Source organism: Oncorhynchus tshawytscha, linkage group LG18, assembly GCF_018296145.1.
Source record: "Oncorhynchus tshawytscha isolate Ot180627B linkage group LG18, Otsh_v2.0, whole genome shotgun sequence".
Taxonomy (NCBI): domain Eukaryota; kingdom Metazoa; phylum Chordata; class Actinopteri; order Salmoniformes; family Salmonidae; genus Oncorhynchus; species Oncorhynchus tshawytscha.
In genome coordinates, this window is record NC_056446.1 from 26256675 (window position 1) to 26272259 (window position 15585).

The window sequence follows — 15585 nt, forward strand, 5'->3', positions numbered from 1 at the left end:
GTGAGCTACCCATGATGGATAATATAAATTCATACACAAGGTTGCATGAGAGCTATTCAGAGCATCAACTGACCAATGAAAGACATTATTTTAGCACAAAGACATCCATATAGGCCTAAGCAATACAGTAAGTAAAACAAGTCAGTAATCAAAGACTACTGTTAGCTGTGAGAACTACAGATTGTATAAAAATTACAGCTGGTTATGTTGTGCCTCATGAGGGTTTTAGGATGAGTTCAAAGTGGATGACCCGCCCCCCTACAGAATCAACTGATATAGAAAACTTACTGGTGACTTGCTGTACTTGTTTTTGGTATGGAATATGTTTGAGACTACAAGCAAGTGCTACAACACCTGCCAAAGTGATCTGCTACATTTTTTCTAATTGAACCTTTATTTAACTAGGCAAGTCGGTTAAAAACAAATTCTTATTTACAATGACGGCCTACCTACCTCAGCCAAAACCGGACCACGCTGGGCCAATTGTGCGCCGCCCTATGGGACTCCCAATCACGGCTAGATGTGATACAGCCTCGATTTGAACCAGGGACTGTAGTGACACCTCTTGCACTGAGATGCATTGCCTTAGAACGCTGTGCCACTTGAGAACATAAGACTGTTATTACTTCTAGTTAAATAAAGGTTCAATAAAACAGTCTAGGCTACTGATTACAAATCAAATGAATCACTATTATTTAACAATAACAATTGCACAGCCATCGCCACCAACACTATGAAGTGTCCTGTGAAGACCTTGGCCAAATGGACAATTGAACAAGCTCTCCCTCAGTCTTTACAATAGGATTTGACAGTTCTCTGTTGTCCTACAAATTGATACCATCTGTGGCATCGGTGGTCCCAAGTGATTGTCATATGCACAGCCAACCAGTAGAGGGCACCCGCCAACCATGAGCAAGACAGCCACAAAAAAGGAACAAGGATCTTTGAATGCTGGGAAATGTATTTCATCATATAGCAGTTGAATAAAAAGTGATAAATGTATATCGCTATATGTAGTCTTACGCATACATTGGTTTCGTAATGAAAATTATTTTTGTCCGACGCCATAATTGTTTTAAAGTTTAATCTTCTGGAATGTTCTCGTCTATTCTCGGTTCTTAATCTTTACCCAGAAGCCCTGGTTCCCCACCGGTTTACCCATAGTTCATTACTTCGTTTCCTTTCTTCTGTCTCTTTAGCTTGTCCAAGATGTCGTTAATGGATGGAGCCTTAAACGTGTTCGGCACGAGAACGACCGGCGAGTCCGTTCGTTCTCAAAATGGTGAGCTATGTTGTTATCTCTTGGGTCGCAGTTTATGCCATTTGTGTTTTAATCGGTGTCTGCGGGGGAGTGGCGGACGGAGTTCAATGGTTAGCTAACTAGCACTCCGCAGCACGTGCGGGAAAAAAAATATGCGTCGTTTCGCCTCTTTTCCTAAATTTGCAAGATACAATGTTAATCAACTAGCTACCTAAGCATATTGTGTTGCCCACATTAGTATACAAAGCTGTATAATAAATCAATATTAGCTACATTGTCTAACAATATATTATAGCTAATCCGTGCTAGTTAGGCTTGCTAAATTGGTACATTAGCTAGCTAACGCTGGCTTACTAATATGTATATGTCATTGGCGTTAGGGAGTCGCTAACGCTACCAGCTACCTATCCCTGTGCGCAACATGATTTTTCCCCAAAAAATAGTTCCTAGGCGTTTCCCATTTTTTAGTACCGTTCATTCATCCATCCCAGAATGAACGGCTATGCTAATGGGGGAGAGAGAACACTGTCATTGTCTTGACGGAGCGGCTGGCTTCGTCCACCCCTCCTAATAGAACTGACTGAACAATTTATATCAGTTTGAACAGTTTCGGAATTGTGCTATTGTTTCTAGATTGGTGAACTTAATTGTTGGTAGTTATTTGTAATAGTTAGCTAGCTAATACAGCTAGTGTAATGTTACTTTTTTTGTGGCAAGGGAATCAGCTTTGATTGTGTGCCCACGTTTCTTCTGCAGTCATGGCCGCATCATCCATTGCCAACATCGTCAAGAGTTCCCTTGGCCCGGTCGGGCTGGACAAGATGTTGGTGGATGACATCGGGGTAAATACTTTAGCCAATTGTAGTCACCGCCATCAGTCTCATTGGATATGGCTTGTGTACCATTCAGATTGACGGAAGAAGTTCTTACAAATGCTCTAATGTTTAGGACGTGACTATCACCAACGATGGGGCTACCATCCTGAAGCTGCTGGAGGTGGAGCACCCAGCAGCCAAGGTGCTGTGTGAACTGGCTGAGCTGCAAGACAAGGAGGTTGGGGATGGGACAACTTCAGTGGTGAGTACTTCAACAGCTGCTCAGAACAAAGGTCAAGGGAAAGGTTGTCTGATATATTCCTACCTGAAAGACTCTTAAAATGTTAGATTTCAATTTGATCAAGTAAACATAATTTGGTGGAGGTTGGCCTGAACCTGCCTAGTCACACTCATGGTTCAAATGACCTGCTTCCTGTTTTTAGTACCGCTCATCTGCCTCTACAGATGTTCGGCTATGCTAACGGGATAGAGAGACTGTCCGTTATTGTCTGAAGGGGTTGGACGGCCTCCATTCCGCCACCTCTATATGAAATAACGGCACATTTATTTATTTATATATATATAAATAAATGATCATCTTATTCATTAAATAATATTCCCTGGCTTATTCATATTGTTCTTTCCTTTGTTTTAAAGGTGATCATTGCAGCAGAGCTGCTGAAGAGCGCAGATGAACTGGTGAAGCAGAAGATCCATCCAACTTCAGTCATCAGTGGATACCGCCTGGCCTGCAAGTAAGAATCTTGCCACAGTCTATCCAATTTTCACACCATTGTTTTGCATATTATCAGCCTTTTGAGATCCTTTTCCCCTCCACTCCTGGTTCATTACTTTGTTTACAAGGACAGGGTTGTTTGACTTTGTTGCCTGTTAACTGTCTCCAGAATGAATGTGTCAACCAAAGCATAAATTAACTCTAGTGGTTGTTTGGAACGAGTCACCTCTGGTTTCTTTCAATAACACACAACTGTAGCTAGCAATTGTAGCACTAATGTGTAAACAAATTGGGGGTTGACGAGAGCAGTGTTTCTGTGGATAGCGGAAGAGCATTTGTTGCTATTGACAGATCTGTTTGATTCTAATCTTCACTACAAGACTGAACTGTGAAATTCCTGGTTCTGTAAACAGAGCTCTTAATTTAAGGATCGGGCCCTTTAAATTATTATTTTTTAAATCTGCCAAAGATGACACTTGTCTAACTGCCTGTAGCTCAGGACCTGAAGCAAGAATATGCATATTCTTGATACCATTTGAAATGGAACACTGAAGTTTGTGGAAATGTGAAATGAGTTTAGGAGAATATAACACATCTGGTAAAAGATAAAACAAAGAGAGAAAAAACATGTGAGATCATATTATTTTTTCTTCATCTTTGAAATGGAAGAGCAAGGCCATAATATCACTTAGGAGTATGTGCAGTTTAGATTTTGGCCACTAGATGGCAGCGGTTTTAGACTGATCCAATGAACCATTGCATTGCTGTTCAAAATGTTGAATCACATAAGGGGTTCAAACTGTAGAACCCAGTTCCTACATTTGAATTTTATCAAACAAAATGTAGCATAGTTTTGATCTATGGGACCCTCAGGATGACTGAATGTAAGTACATTATATACCCTTCAGGGGTGAATGTATCAAACCAGGTGACGTGATAGTTTTTGTGCACTCTCCTCAAACAACAACATTTTTTTCACTGTAATAGCTACTGTAATTTTGACAGTGCATTTAGATGAACAAGAATTAAGGTTTCTGCCCTCATAAGACATGTCTATGTTCTTGTTACTTACATCATGCTAATCACATTAGCGCGTTAGCTACCTAGCACTACGGACACACCGGTCCTGTAGAGGTTAAAATATCTTTCATTCTCACCAGGGAGGCAGTACGCTATATCAATGAGAACCTGACCATCGCAACAGATGACCTGGGAAGGGAGTGTCTGGTCAACGCAGCCAAGACCTCCATGTCCTCCAAGATCATCGGAGTGTATCCTTTCTTCCTGCTCAATGACTAACCTGAAACCTCCCCTTCCCATACAAAGTACCAGTCAAAAGTTTGGACACTTATTCATTCAATGTTTTTATTTTTTTACTATTCTACATTGTAGAATAAAATTGAAGACATCCAAACTATGAAATAACACATATGGAATCATATAGTAACCAAAAAAGTGTTAAACAAATCCAAATATATTTGATATTCTTCAAAGTAGCCACCCGTTGCCTTGACAGCTTGGCACACTCTTGACATTCTCTCACTGTATATCTGTCATTTGCTTTAAAAGATCACATAAGTATGGCTGGGAATTGCTCATGATAAGATGTTATCACGATATTTGGATGCAGATATGATATGTATTGCAATTCTCACGATTTGTATTCCAAACATATAGCTCAGTGTGTTGGCTGACGAGAGCATGAAATATGTTTTTATCAGTCATGAAAATAAGTGCAGGAAACATGTTGGTTTACTCTCATGATACCACATCTTTGACTTCAATACCAGGTTTAGTATCACTATTTGATCCCAAAACGATACCACCATTTTTTTCGTATTAACTATTCACAGAATGGCACTTGATCCAGACAGATCAACTCAGCTATTGCTTTGTTCAGTCATTGGTTGTCTGAGTTCGATATCATTACAGTTGAATTTTTTTTTTTTTTTCACTTTTTAGGCAGCCATGTGTGCATTAATTGAATCATTATACAATCATCTAACACCTAAAACAACGGTAATGTATTTGAATGGTAAATCTCTTGATAAACTGGGTAAATCAACTCTATTCACAATACAGGTGAATGCATATTATTCAATAGGGGTGTGTATGCTTTGAGTAATTGAGCTTGTTTTAGTTGATTTCATGGGGCTACAGATGACAAACAATCCCTTCCATTCAGGACTTATTTTATTGGGAATTGCTAAGAACATTTTTTTAAAGATGCAATGTCTAATGAAAGTGTGTGCTGTCTCTAAGAAATGTGACTTCATTCATGAGGCAGAATTTGGCTATGGAATCTAGTGGAAACCAGAGGATGTGAATGGGTTTTAGTGGCGAGGGAGACTACGTGAATTGATAACATTTTTGGTGACAGTCTGCTTTGAAATCAGCATTTTTTTTGTTGCGTTAGTTAGCATATCAGAAAGTACTAGGGTAGGGAATTGATGTTTGCTTCAGCTGTAAGCTGGCAAGGAAATTTGGCCTACAATTAATGCTGGAAGCTACCCGTATCAAGTCTATTCACAATGTGTTTTGGTGTGTGTGTTATCCCCAATTACAGTTTCTGTGATGACAAGCAAGTGTAGAGAATAATTTTATTATCTAAACTGCTGTGAAATGTATTTTTCATAACCAATAATATTGTTTGAAGCTGGTATGCAAAAACTAAACTTAAGAGCGGGAAGCTTAGAAATGGCCCACATGGAACAGATCTACCGCTTCTTGGACTTGCTTTCAATGAGAGTGACAGATTTATAACTCACGTTACTATGCATTTGGTCAGGTTACCCGAAAAGTTACATATTGTAGTTTTAAAAAGATGATGAGCAAGCTATAGGATTATTTTTTTTAACGGTTTGGTGCAGGTACAGCCGACTAACGCTCTAGCAACAACAAACATAATTTGTAAAAAACACATAGTTGGAGTCAAAGTATCAACTAATACCATCCAAAATAATTTTGCGACGTAACTAGTTTTAAATTTTATTTCTAATAATGAAATGGTGTCTTGAGCGTCACGTCCTGGTAGCTTTGTTAGAGTTTCAGGCAGACTAGATGCCTAGGCATTGCATCAACCAATGGTTGCATGCCATTTCATCAACTGTGTAGTCATGCATCAGATTGCTATATATGTGGTTAGCTGATATGTTAACCTATCCAGGGTTTGTCAGATCTGGCATGCGTCTGCAATGTAGTTCGGCAGGAACTACCATTGAAAGCTGTGAAATCCTACTTCCATCCTATAGAAAAGCTTGAATCCTTGACCGGTGACCGCCTCAGTGATGCAGACTTCTTTGCCAACATGGTGGTGGACGCTACTCTGGCAGTGAAGTTTGTGGATCAGAAGGGTGTGGCGAGGTACCCCATCAACTCCGTTAACGTGCTCAAAGCCCACGGACGCAGCCAGAAGGAGAGCTATCTTGTCAATGGATACGCACTCAATTGCACTGTAGGGTCTCAAGGTACATGTGTAAAACATTGTTGATGGTGACTGCGCCAGTTCCGTAACAGTACAACCATGAAATTACCATCTGATGCAATTGACAGACTCCCATTTAAATTTGCTGCTATGCTTGTTCTTGTTGCGTACGCAGTGATACGCGTGGGAGACAGAAAGCTGGCTTTGAAAAGTAATGGTTGCGGTGCTTCTTGTATGAGCCGTGGCACTATTTTTCTGGCCACACATGTCACCATGACTAGATTTGCTTGTTAGGCAGATCTATATGATAAAGATTTCATGAAAAATGAATATTTATTGTATAGGTTAATCCTGGCTTGGGACAGTAGTAGGCCAATATTACAGATAAAAATGTCATGAATAGAGCAGCTGACATGATTCCTCATTCTCTGTCAGGCAGGTTTGCTCTATGTAAAATAGATTTCCATCTGTACATTTAACATTCCCTGATCAGCAAGGGGAATCAGTAATTGTGTGGTGTTAGGTTTATCTTGACCAGGGATAAGATTCTCTGTTGTTCAATGGTGTGATGACTGGGTCTGGTCCCCCTGTAGGCATGGTGAAGCGTTTGACCAACGCCAAGGTGGCGTGTCTGGACTTCAGCCTGCAGAAGACCAAGATGAAGATGGGAGTCCAGGTCCTCATCAATGACCCAGAGAAACTAGACCAGATCAGACAGAGGTACGTTGGACATGTCAAACAGAGGCTATTTGTACGAGACCTACTGTTTTAAATCGAGCCTTGCCACATGCATGACAACGTAAGACTATTCCCATTTAAATTTGCTGCTATACTTGTTCAGTGGTGTTAGCAGTGATACGCGTGGGAGAAATAATTCTGCCCCAGAGTTCAGGCTGCAGCTCTTCCCTGAGCTGTAATACGACTACTTTGGGCTGGACAACAGTTATTTTCTAAAGACAGGGTGATTTGTTCATGTCATCATGGCTTGTTGAGACACACAGGGTTTGTACATGAGACACACAATGTCTTCATGTTGATTTTGCTGTTCCAGGGAGTCTGACATCACCAAAGAGAGGATTCAGAAGATTCTGGCGTCTGGCGCTAACGTCATCCTGACAACTGGGGGCATCGATGACATGTGCCTCAAGTACTTTGTGGACGTGGGAGCCATGGCTATCAGGAGGGTCCTCAAGCGGGACCTCAAACGCATCGCCAAGGCAACGGGAGGTAAGCTACAGGTTTTGTTTACCTTTTGATGTTTACCTTTTGAAATGTCATAACCGTTCAGGTCAACACAAGTTCTGAAACTGTTTTCTCTTTCAGTGAGTGATTGAAACTATTTTCTGAAAGCAACCATGTTTGTTTCCAGTTAGCTTGTTACCCAGAATTGAGTAGGTTTTTTTCTGTTTGTCCCTCAGCCACCATCTGCCCATCCCTGTCTAACCTGGAGGGAGAGGAGACGTTTGAGACAGCCATGTTGGGCCACTGTGAGGAGGTGGTGCAGGAGCGTGTGTGTGACGATGAGCTCATCCTGGTCAAAAAGTAAGAACAGGAACTGAAGTCTTATTCTCATCACTAATTTTTTGATCATGTACAACCTTCTTACATATCTTTACCAATGTTTTGCTTTAGCACATTTATTTGTAACTTTCTTTTCTCTCTATCCCCTGTTACTATTCACGTCTCCATCTTTTCCTTTTCTCCTCCGTTCTTCTCTTAGTACCAAGGCCCGTACCTGCGCCTCCATCATCCTGCGTGGGGCCAATGACTTCATGTGTGATGAGATGGAGCGGTCCCTGCATGATGCTCTGTGTGTGGTTAAGAGGGTGCTGGAGTCCAAGTCTGTTGTACCAGGAGGTGGTGCTGTGGAGGCAGCCCTGTCCATCTACCTGGAGAACTATGCCACTAGTATGGTAAAGAAATACACCTGGGAATCACTGCTTCTTTATCTCTGTGCTGATTGTCTAGATGGGATCAGAGGTATTGTTGCTTTTGAAACCCATCAAGTTTCATGGGTTTTCCCATATGGAAACAATACATTTTGTTTTCCATTTTTTTAAACTGAATTAAAGATGTGAAGTGTCCTATGATTGGGGGGAATATTGTTTTGTGATCTGTGAATGTCTTGTCCATTCCCAGGGTTCCCGTGAGCAGCTGGCCATAGCAGAGTTTGCCCGTTCCCTCCTGGTCATTCCCAAGACCCTGGCTGTGAACGCTGCTCAGGACTCCACTGACCTGGTCGCCAAGCTCCGAGCCTTCCACAACGAGGCCCAGGTCAACCCCGAACGCAAAAACCTCAAATGGTCAGTGTGCTACGTCACTAGATTTTCAACGTGCGTGTTTGTGTTGATGCCATTAAGTGAATGTTTTTATTTATTTTTTTAGATGCCATTGAGCTTGAGACCCGTTTGGTCAAGTTTTAATACAAGGATGCATAACATTCCCATTTTAAATTTGCTGCTATACCTGATCAGTGGTGTATGCAGTGATACGCGTGGGAGAAAGCATGCTGGACCAGAGTGGAGAATGCAGTTTTCCCCTGAGCTGTAATGCCACTACTCTGGCCTGGACATTTTTAATGTCACAATGGTTTGCGTATTCTGCTTCGGTATCAGTTCATCACAGTTTAACATGTTGTGAACCCAATGAGCTTCAGTTGTAGAAGTGCCAGCAGTTTACAATGCAGTAGCTCTGCATCCCAGCTTTCAAACCCTGTTCCTGGAGAGCTACCCTCCTGAAGGCTTTTGTTCCAACCCCAGTTGGAACTAGCCTGATTCAGATTATCAACCAGCTCATTATTAGTCTCGTGCACGTAGATTAGGGTTGGTAGCTCTCCAGGAACGGAGTTGGAGAGTCCAGCTCTACATTGGTGAGGCTGTGACGTGTTTCTCATTTGAAGTTATCTTCTCCCCTAAAGGATTGGTCTGGACCTGGTGAATGGTAAACCCAGGGACAACAAGCAGGCTGGTGTGTACGAGCCCACCATGGTGAAGACCAAGAGCCTCAAGTTTGCCACAGAGGCCGCCATCACTATCCTCCGTATTGATGACCTCATCAAGTTGTTCCCAGACCAGAAGGAGGGTGGGCCTTCGTACCAGGATGCCGTTGCATCAGGACAGATGGACGGGTAGACATTCCTGTATCCTGTAACTGGTTCCAGTTCTGGAATCTGCCCTGGGTTTCTTAGATCCCAAATGTGGTTCTGGTCCGCTTGGCTTTGTCTCTGTATTTATACATACAAGCTCTTGGCTGTTCCGTCATAGGTTGTGCACTCTGCTTGTTCCCATGTGGTAACCTGTTTAATCTGGGAAATGTAACTGATTCTGTTGGACACAAATAAACCCTGCTGGATTATTCTGGTCTGTATTATTATAAAACAAACTACATCATTTTGAAAAAGCACAAGTTCAGTTCATCTATTCTGTATTGGAAAGTGGCCGGTTAAAACAGTACATTCATACCTACAACAGGATACTGCAAGCTAAGGTACTGCAAGTTTACGCCGTCTTTGGGCACTTGTATATTTAAGGAAGGCTGCTGTCTTAAACCACGTTCTACAGTTCATAGAGCATTGAGGTACATTGCTGTCATTCCATGAGAGAACAGGACGGCTGAATTCTCATCGGGTTGGGTGTGAACAAGTCCAGTCATGTAAACCTTTGTTTAGCAGTTGATAGTTATTTGCTGATGGAAAAAAGACTAGCATATGTTGCCCAAATGACTAGGTTCACACAGGCAGAAAGAATTTAGCTTCTAAACCTTATACGCTCCAATAAATATGCTATGGAAAATGAAGGACCAGTATTGGATGGTCCACAATAGAGGCCGTTGCTGCTTTCTTCACCTAATTACATAATTTTCAACGAAGTGACAAATGAATTACCAATCTAATAACCACTCTGCTTAAACAAGTTGTGTAATAAAGCATTCTAAATGTTCCCTTTAAGACCAATAAGGTGATCCTGAATACATCATCAGTGTACTTGTATTGTCACACCCTTTCTACACACATGGCAATGCCCATCCCTCCCCCAATGCAGAGAGAAGCCACACCCCTCTGACCCCCAGTCCTCTGGAGCGCGTGCAGTAGGGTCACCAGAACCCGGCAGCCAGACATGCCTATGGGGTGTCCCAGGGAGATGGCACCTCCAGTCACATTCACCTGTATAGGGGAGAGAGACCAAAGATGTGGAATTCAACTGTTTGCCCCAAACAATAGTGTTGAAATAATGGTTCATCAAGTTACCTTATCTGGGTTGAGTCCAAGCTCTTTCACTACAGCGATGGACTGGGCAGCGAACGCTTCATTTATCTCAAACAGGTCCACTTGATCCAGCTGCCAACCGGCCTTTGCAACCTGGTAAAGAATCAGTGAACATTCTTTCAAATGAAAAGGATTATACACTACAGTCATTCTAGAGTTATACACATCGGAACATTTGCTGATTGGTTCTCACCGCTTTCCTGATGGCTGGGATAGGCCCAGTTCCCATGATTGCCGGGTCAAGGCCGGCTTGAGCCCAGGAGGTGATTCTGGCCATTGGCTTGAGGCCTCGCTTCTGAGCTTCTGATTGGCTCATTAGAACAGTTGCTGCAGCTCCATCATTTATACCTGAGGGAATACATGGCAATTAATATAACACAAAAAAAATTGTTTGGCGGTAAGAAACTCTGTGTATCCCACCTGAAATATGTCAAGGTCATGACCATGTAGAATCTAGATCACTATGCCAGGAGAAACAGCAGACATAATGTAATTGGAATGATCAACTGGTAACCTTCCAAAGGATAATTGAGTTGAGAGAGATCAGTGACATCACAGTGCGTCAAGGATGAGTGCCCCCTGCGTACCTGACGCGTTGCCGGGGGTGACGGTGCCGCTGCCGTCCTTTAGGAAGCAGGGCCTGAGTTTAGTCATGGCTTCCATGTTGCTGCCATGGCGAGGAAACTCATCTGCTTTCACCTCCACTGGGCCTGAGGAGAGCAGAATGTTACAATATAGTTCATGAAACATCTACATTCGTAATAATCATTTAATTAAGCAGAGAAATAATAGGTGTTTGTCATCTAATTCACTTCTAAGGAATGGTGGTTAGCGATATAAGAACCATTGGGTCATGCACCCAGCCGTAAGTGATTTGAGCACACTTGAGGTCTCAGGGTTCATAAACCAGCACAACAAATTCCTTGCCTTTTCTGGACGGCACCATGACCGGAACAATCTCCTGATCGAAATGTCCTGCTTTCTGGGCAGCCTCGGTCCTGTTCTGGGATTGGGCGGCAAACTGGTCCTGAGCCTCGCGACTCACACCCCACTGCTTAGCCACATTCTCAGCTGCATCCAGAAAAGGAAGACAACATTCCCTACTGGATTAAGACACCCCAATGTTCCTCCTTATTGAACTGAAAAATATCAGTTACATTGTGTAAGATGAATAAAGTTCGTATTGAGTTAAGAGTCATTAACACAATGTTTAGCATATTTTCTTTTCTGTAATACACCTGATTTCCAGTGTTCTGTTTGTGACACAGGTTGATGGTCACTAGACCATGAATTAAACTCATATCTGTTGATAGTGATTGACGCCAAACAGGAGGTACAAGGACCCGAGGACACCGATTCTGTGAAACACTGATTCTGTAGCAGCTGACAACATCAATGTGTTTTGACTTCCTACAAGCCTCTCGGGCTGGTGTTTAGGTAACACTTGGTGCCGTCTGATTAGAATATAAAGGGCCTGTCTCCAAAAGGTCAGCTAGACATTTTCTCTGCTTTGGTGCAACCAGATTGATATGTGATTAATATTATTAATATTATCAGCGACTGCTCTCCTTTTGTTTCACCTGGAATCTCCCATTACACATTGATATCAATAACTCTAACTCTGGTCCCCTGACCTGTGATGCCCATGTGGTAGCAGTGGAAAGCATCAGTCAGTCCATCAGCGATGATAGAATCCTGCATGGTGGTGTCGCCCATCTTTACTCCAGCCCGCATCTGCACTGTGTGGGGAGCCTGGGGGTCAAAGGGCAAAGAGTAATTGCCGATTAATGGGGACATTTGGTAGAATGGTATTGATTTCACCCCTTTCTCTCACTTACAAACCCCTTCCTCTCTCGCCTTCTCTACATCATCTCTCATATCCCTCCATCTTACCCGGCTCATGCTCTCCATGCCTCCAGCCACCACCACAGTTGACTCTCCAGTCTGGATTGACTGAACGCCCAGACACACTGCCTTCAGCCCAGATCCACACACCATCTGGCAGCTCCAGGCAGGCACTGGGTAGGGGATACCTGCCGCAACACTGGCCTGACGGGCTGGGTTCTGCCCATGACCTGGGGAGGAGAGGAGATTAGAGGAAAGGATTGGGAGCGTGAGAAGTGAATGATTGCAAGAGAGATATCAGAGGCTTAGAATGGCTAGTACACTAGTTCAGTGGTTCCCAACCAGGGGTACGAAACTCAGCAAAAAAAGAAACGTCATCTCACTGTCAACTGCATTTATTTTCAGCAAACTTAACATGTAAATATTTGTATGAACATAACATGATTCAACAACCGAGACATAAACTGAACAAGTTCCACAGATAGACTAACGTAAATTGAATAATGTGTCCCTGAACAAAGTGTGGGTCAAAAGTAACAGTCAGTATCTGGTGTGGCCACCAGCTGCATTATGTACTGCAGTGCATCTCCTCCTCATGGACTGCACCAGATTTGCCAGTTCTTGCTGTGAGATGTTACCCCACTCTTCCACCAAGGCACCTGCAAGTTCCCGGACATTTCTGTGGGGAATGGCCCTAGCCCTCTGATCCAACAGGTCCCAGACGTGCTCAATGGGATTGAGATCCGGGCTCTTCGTTGGCCATTGGCAGAACACTGACATTCCTGTCTTAGGCGCCTCACAGTACGGACGTTGCAATTTATTGCCCAGGCCACATCTGCAGTCCTCATGCCTCCTTGCAGCACGCCTAAGGAACATTCACGCAGATGAGCAGGGACCCTGGGAATCTTTCTTTTGTTTGTTTTTCAGAGTCAGTAGAAAGGCCTCTTTAGTGTCCTACGTTTTCATAACTGTGACATTAATTGCCTACCGTCTGTAAGCTGTTAGTGTCTTAATGACCGTTCCACAGGTGCATGTTCATTCATTGGTTATGGTTCACTGAACAAGCATGGGGAACAGTGTTTAAAAACTTTACAATGAAGATCTGTGAAGTTATTTGGATTTTTACAAATTATCTTTAAAAGACAGGGTCCTGAAAAAGGGAAGTTTCTTTTTTTGCTGAGTTTAGAACCCCTGGGGGTACTCGACCCATCCACAGGGGGTAATTGAAGATGCACATGAGGGGATACTTTAGGGGAACTCCGGGCAGTGCAAAAATCTATTGGTGGTACAGTAACCGAAAAAGGTTGGGAACCACTGCACTTAAATTTGTCATTTAGGAGACACTCTAATCCAGAGCAATTTACAGTAGTGAGAGCATACATTTTTGTACTTTATCATACTGGTCCCCTGTGGCAATCGAACCCACAACCCTGGTGTTGCAAGCACCAGCAAGCACCATGCTCTACCAACTGAGCCACATGGAACTATTAACTAAGTAGCTAGCAGGTCAGCGCTGATAAACAGCTATAATAAACAGACTGGGTTCCGTTCCAGATGGTCTTTACCTGCTGTCAGAACGTGCCCCATGATGACCTCAGACACCGCCTCAGGCTTAAGGTTGGCTCTCTTCAGGACATCCTTGATCACCACAGAGCACAGATCTTGGAGGGGCACGGTTGACAGAGAACCATTGAAAGACCCTGTGAAACAGAAGAATAAAGTTGAGACATAACGTTATATTCAGTATCCACAAAAAGAGCAGGGCATTGATTGCTTTATTACGGGTAGCTGGGTTTTGAGAAATGCACTTGGCCATGAAGTACTGATTCCATGGTGTGACAGCACTCTCCCACTGCATTACATCAGACAACAGGATAACAGACACTATCATCAACAAATGTATTGATTGATTAAAGGTTGCAAAGACACCGTCCAACTAAAATACGCCCAACCCCATTCGGTTTGATCTCCAGCCTATCGCCAATACTGTAGCTGCGGGTCCATGGTACTATGACCAACAGCCAATCGCTGTTTCGAGAATCTGGGCAGAGGGTGAGGCAACCAATCAAGGTTCAGCTATAGCGAACCATTGAAAATCCTGGTCAGGAGGTAGCTCGCGACAATGAACGACAGTAATGGTCTGTTCAATTCATAGGTTCAAAAACATCAAAACATGTTGTTAAACAAATAAGAACATTGTCAAAACCAGGACTGGAACAATGTGCACGATCGTTCAAGGAACGTCAGCATCGCTACAAAACCAACCTCGTGTGATAAGGAAATGCAACAAATAAATATACATACAGGCAATTCTTATTGATACAGGTAGCCAGCTATGTTGAAAAATATTGCCTTAGTGTGGAATCAGACAGATTCAGAATTTATTTACCAATGGGGGTCCTTGCAGCAGAAACGATGACAACAGACTCAGTGTTCATATTGACAGCTAGCTGGTAATCCTTCAGATTTCACTGTGTGCTGCTCGGTCTCTTGTGTCTTCCGTGTTAGAGTGGCCGGCTTGCTATCTGTCTGAAACACTGAATTTGTAAATGGACTCAAGCATGTTGATTCATTTGAATGACAAAAGAGATCCTCCTTCGGCAACCAGCACGAAGATCACTGGCAGTAGCAGGGACAGATATTTGACGAAAGCACCACCCAATGGCTAGGAGGACTTCAGACATGATTTTGGCAGCCACACAGGCAGTGAAGCAATGTCTGACTGTAGCTCAGTCTGTACACCATGCTGGCATCAATGGCGTACCACACACCCCCTGATGCCAGCATGGTGTAGACAGACATTGCTTTCCCCAGATAGCATATGCTCACATCATAAACCATGGAAAAACAAATTAGAATTACAGGAAATTAGCTAGAAAACTGCAACATTTTCTCTCAGCCTCATGGAAAAATGTGTAGAATAGCAGGAAATTTGTTTTAAAAATGCAAAAATCCCAGCCACATGGCAATTTTTTTAGAATAGCTAAAAAACTGCACACTTTTCTCTTTGCTCCATGACAAAATGGGTAGAATTGTAGGAAGTTAGCTGTAGCTTCTCTACAATACAGGAAATAGTGTACAAAACATTATGAACACCTGCTCTTTCCATGAGACTGACCAGATGAAAGATATGACCCCTTATTGATGTCACCTGTTAAATCCACTTCCTCAGTGTAGATGAAGGGGAGGAAACAGGTTAAAGGAAAAATTTTAAGCCTCAAGAAAAAAAATTAAGACATG

General features: G+C 42.8%; 2 protein-coding genes and 1 non-coding gene across 3 annotated transcripts; 2 read left to right on the forward strand and 1 right to left on the reverse strand.

Moving 5' to 3' along the window:
- Window positions 1-1126: 1126 nt before the first annotated feature.
- tcp1 (t-complex 1) lies at window positions 1127-9590 on the forward strand. The gene is made up of 12 exons (XM_024378326.2): window positions 1127-1282; window positions 2018-2103; window positions 2210-2338; window positions 2734-2831; window positions 3973-4083; window positions 6098-6279; window positions 6830-6956; window positions 7288-7463; window positions 7655-7778; window positions 7957-8149; window positions 8376-8539; window positions 9154-9590. Exons 1-12 carry the CDS (start codon window positions 1210-1212, stop codon window positions 9365-9367), a joined length of 1677 nt encoding a protein of 558 aa, XP_024234094.1. The 5' UTR covers window positions 1127-1209; the 3' UTR covers window positions 9368-9590.
- LOC112218142 lies at window positions 1715-1855 on the forward strand. Its single transcript, XR_002948589.1, has one exon. It is a non-coding gene; the product is annotated as a small nucleolar RNA SNORA29 (small nucleolar RNA).
- Window positions 9591-9642: 52 nt separating the features above from the next.
- acat2 (acetyl-CoA acetyltransferase 2) lies at window positions 9643-14965 on the reverse strand. Its single transcript, XM_024378327.2, has 9 exons — window positions 14735-14965; window positions 13911-14045; window positions 12394-12575; window positions 12135-12252; window positions 11428-11571; window positions 11088-11210; window positions 10694-10848; window positions 10483-10593; window positions 9643-10398 (listed from the first exon to the last, which is right to left on the reverse strand). The coding sequence occupies exons 1-9, from the start codon at window positions 14781-14783 to the stop codon at window positions 10228-10230; spliced, it is 1188 nt and encodes a 395-aa protein (XP_024234095.1). The 5' UTR covers window positions 14784-14965; the 3' UTR covers window positions 9643-10227.
- Between the last annotated feature and the right edge of the window lie 620 nt (window positions 14966-15585).

Coding starts and splice junctions, on each gene's coding strand:
- acat2 (XM_024378327.2), bottom strand. CDS start 14,783: ATGAACACTGAGTCTGTTGTCATCGTTTCTGCTGCAAGGACCCCCATT. Junction 14,046..14,734: donor TGCTGCAAGGACCCCCATTG/GTAAATAAATTC, acceptor TCTGTTTCACAG/GGTCTTTCAATGGTTCTCTG. Junction 10,594..10,693: donor TCCCAGCCATCAGGAAAGCG/GTGAGAACCAAT, acceptor ATTCTTTACCAG/GTTGCAAAGGCCGGTTGGCA.
- tcp1 (XM_024378326.2), top strand. CDS start 1,210: ATGTCGTTAATGGATGGAGCCTTAAACGTGTTCGGCACGAGAACGACC. Junction 7,464..7,654: donor CATCGCCAAGGCAACGGGAG/GTAAGCTACAGG, acceptor TTTGTCCCTCAG/CCACCATCTGCCCATCCCTG. Junction 7,779..7,956: donor GAGCTCATCCTGGTCAAAAA/GTAAGAACAGGA, acceptor TTCTTCTCTTAG/TACCAAGGCCCGTACCTGCG.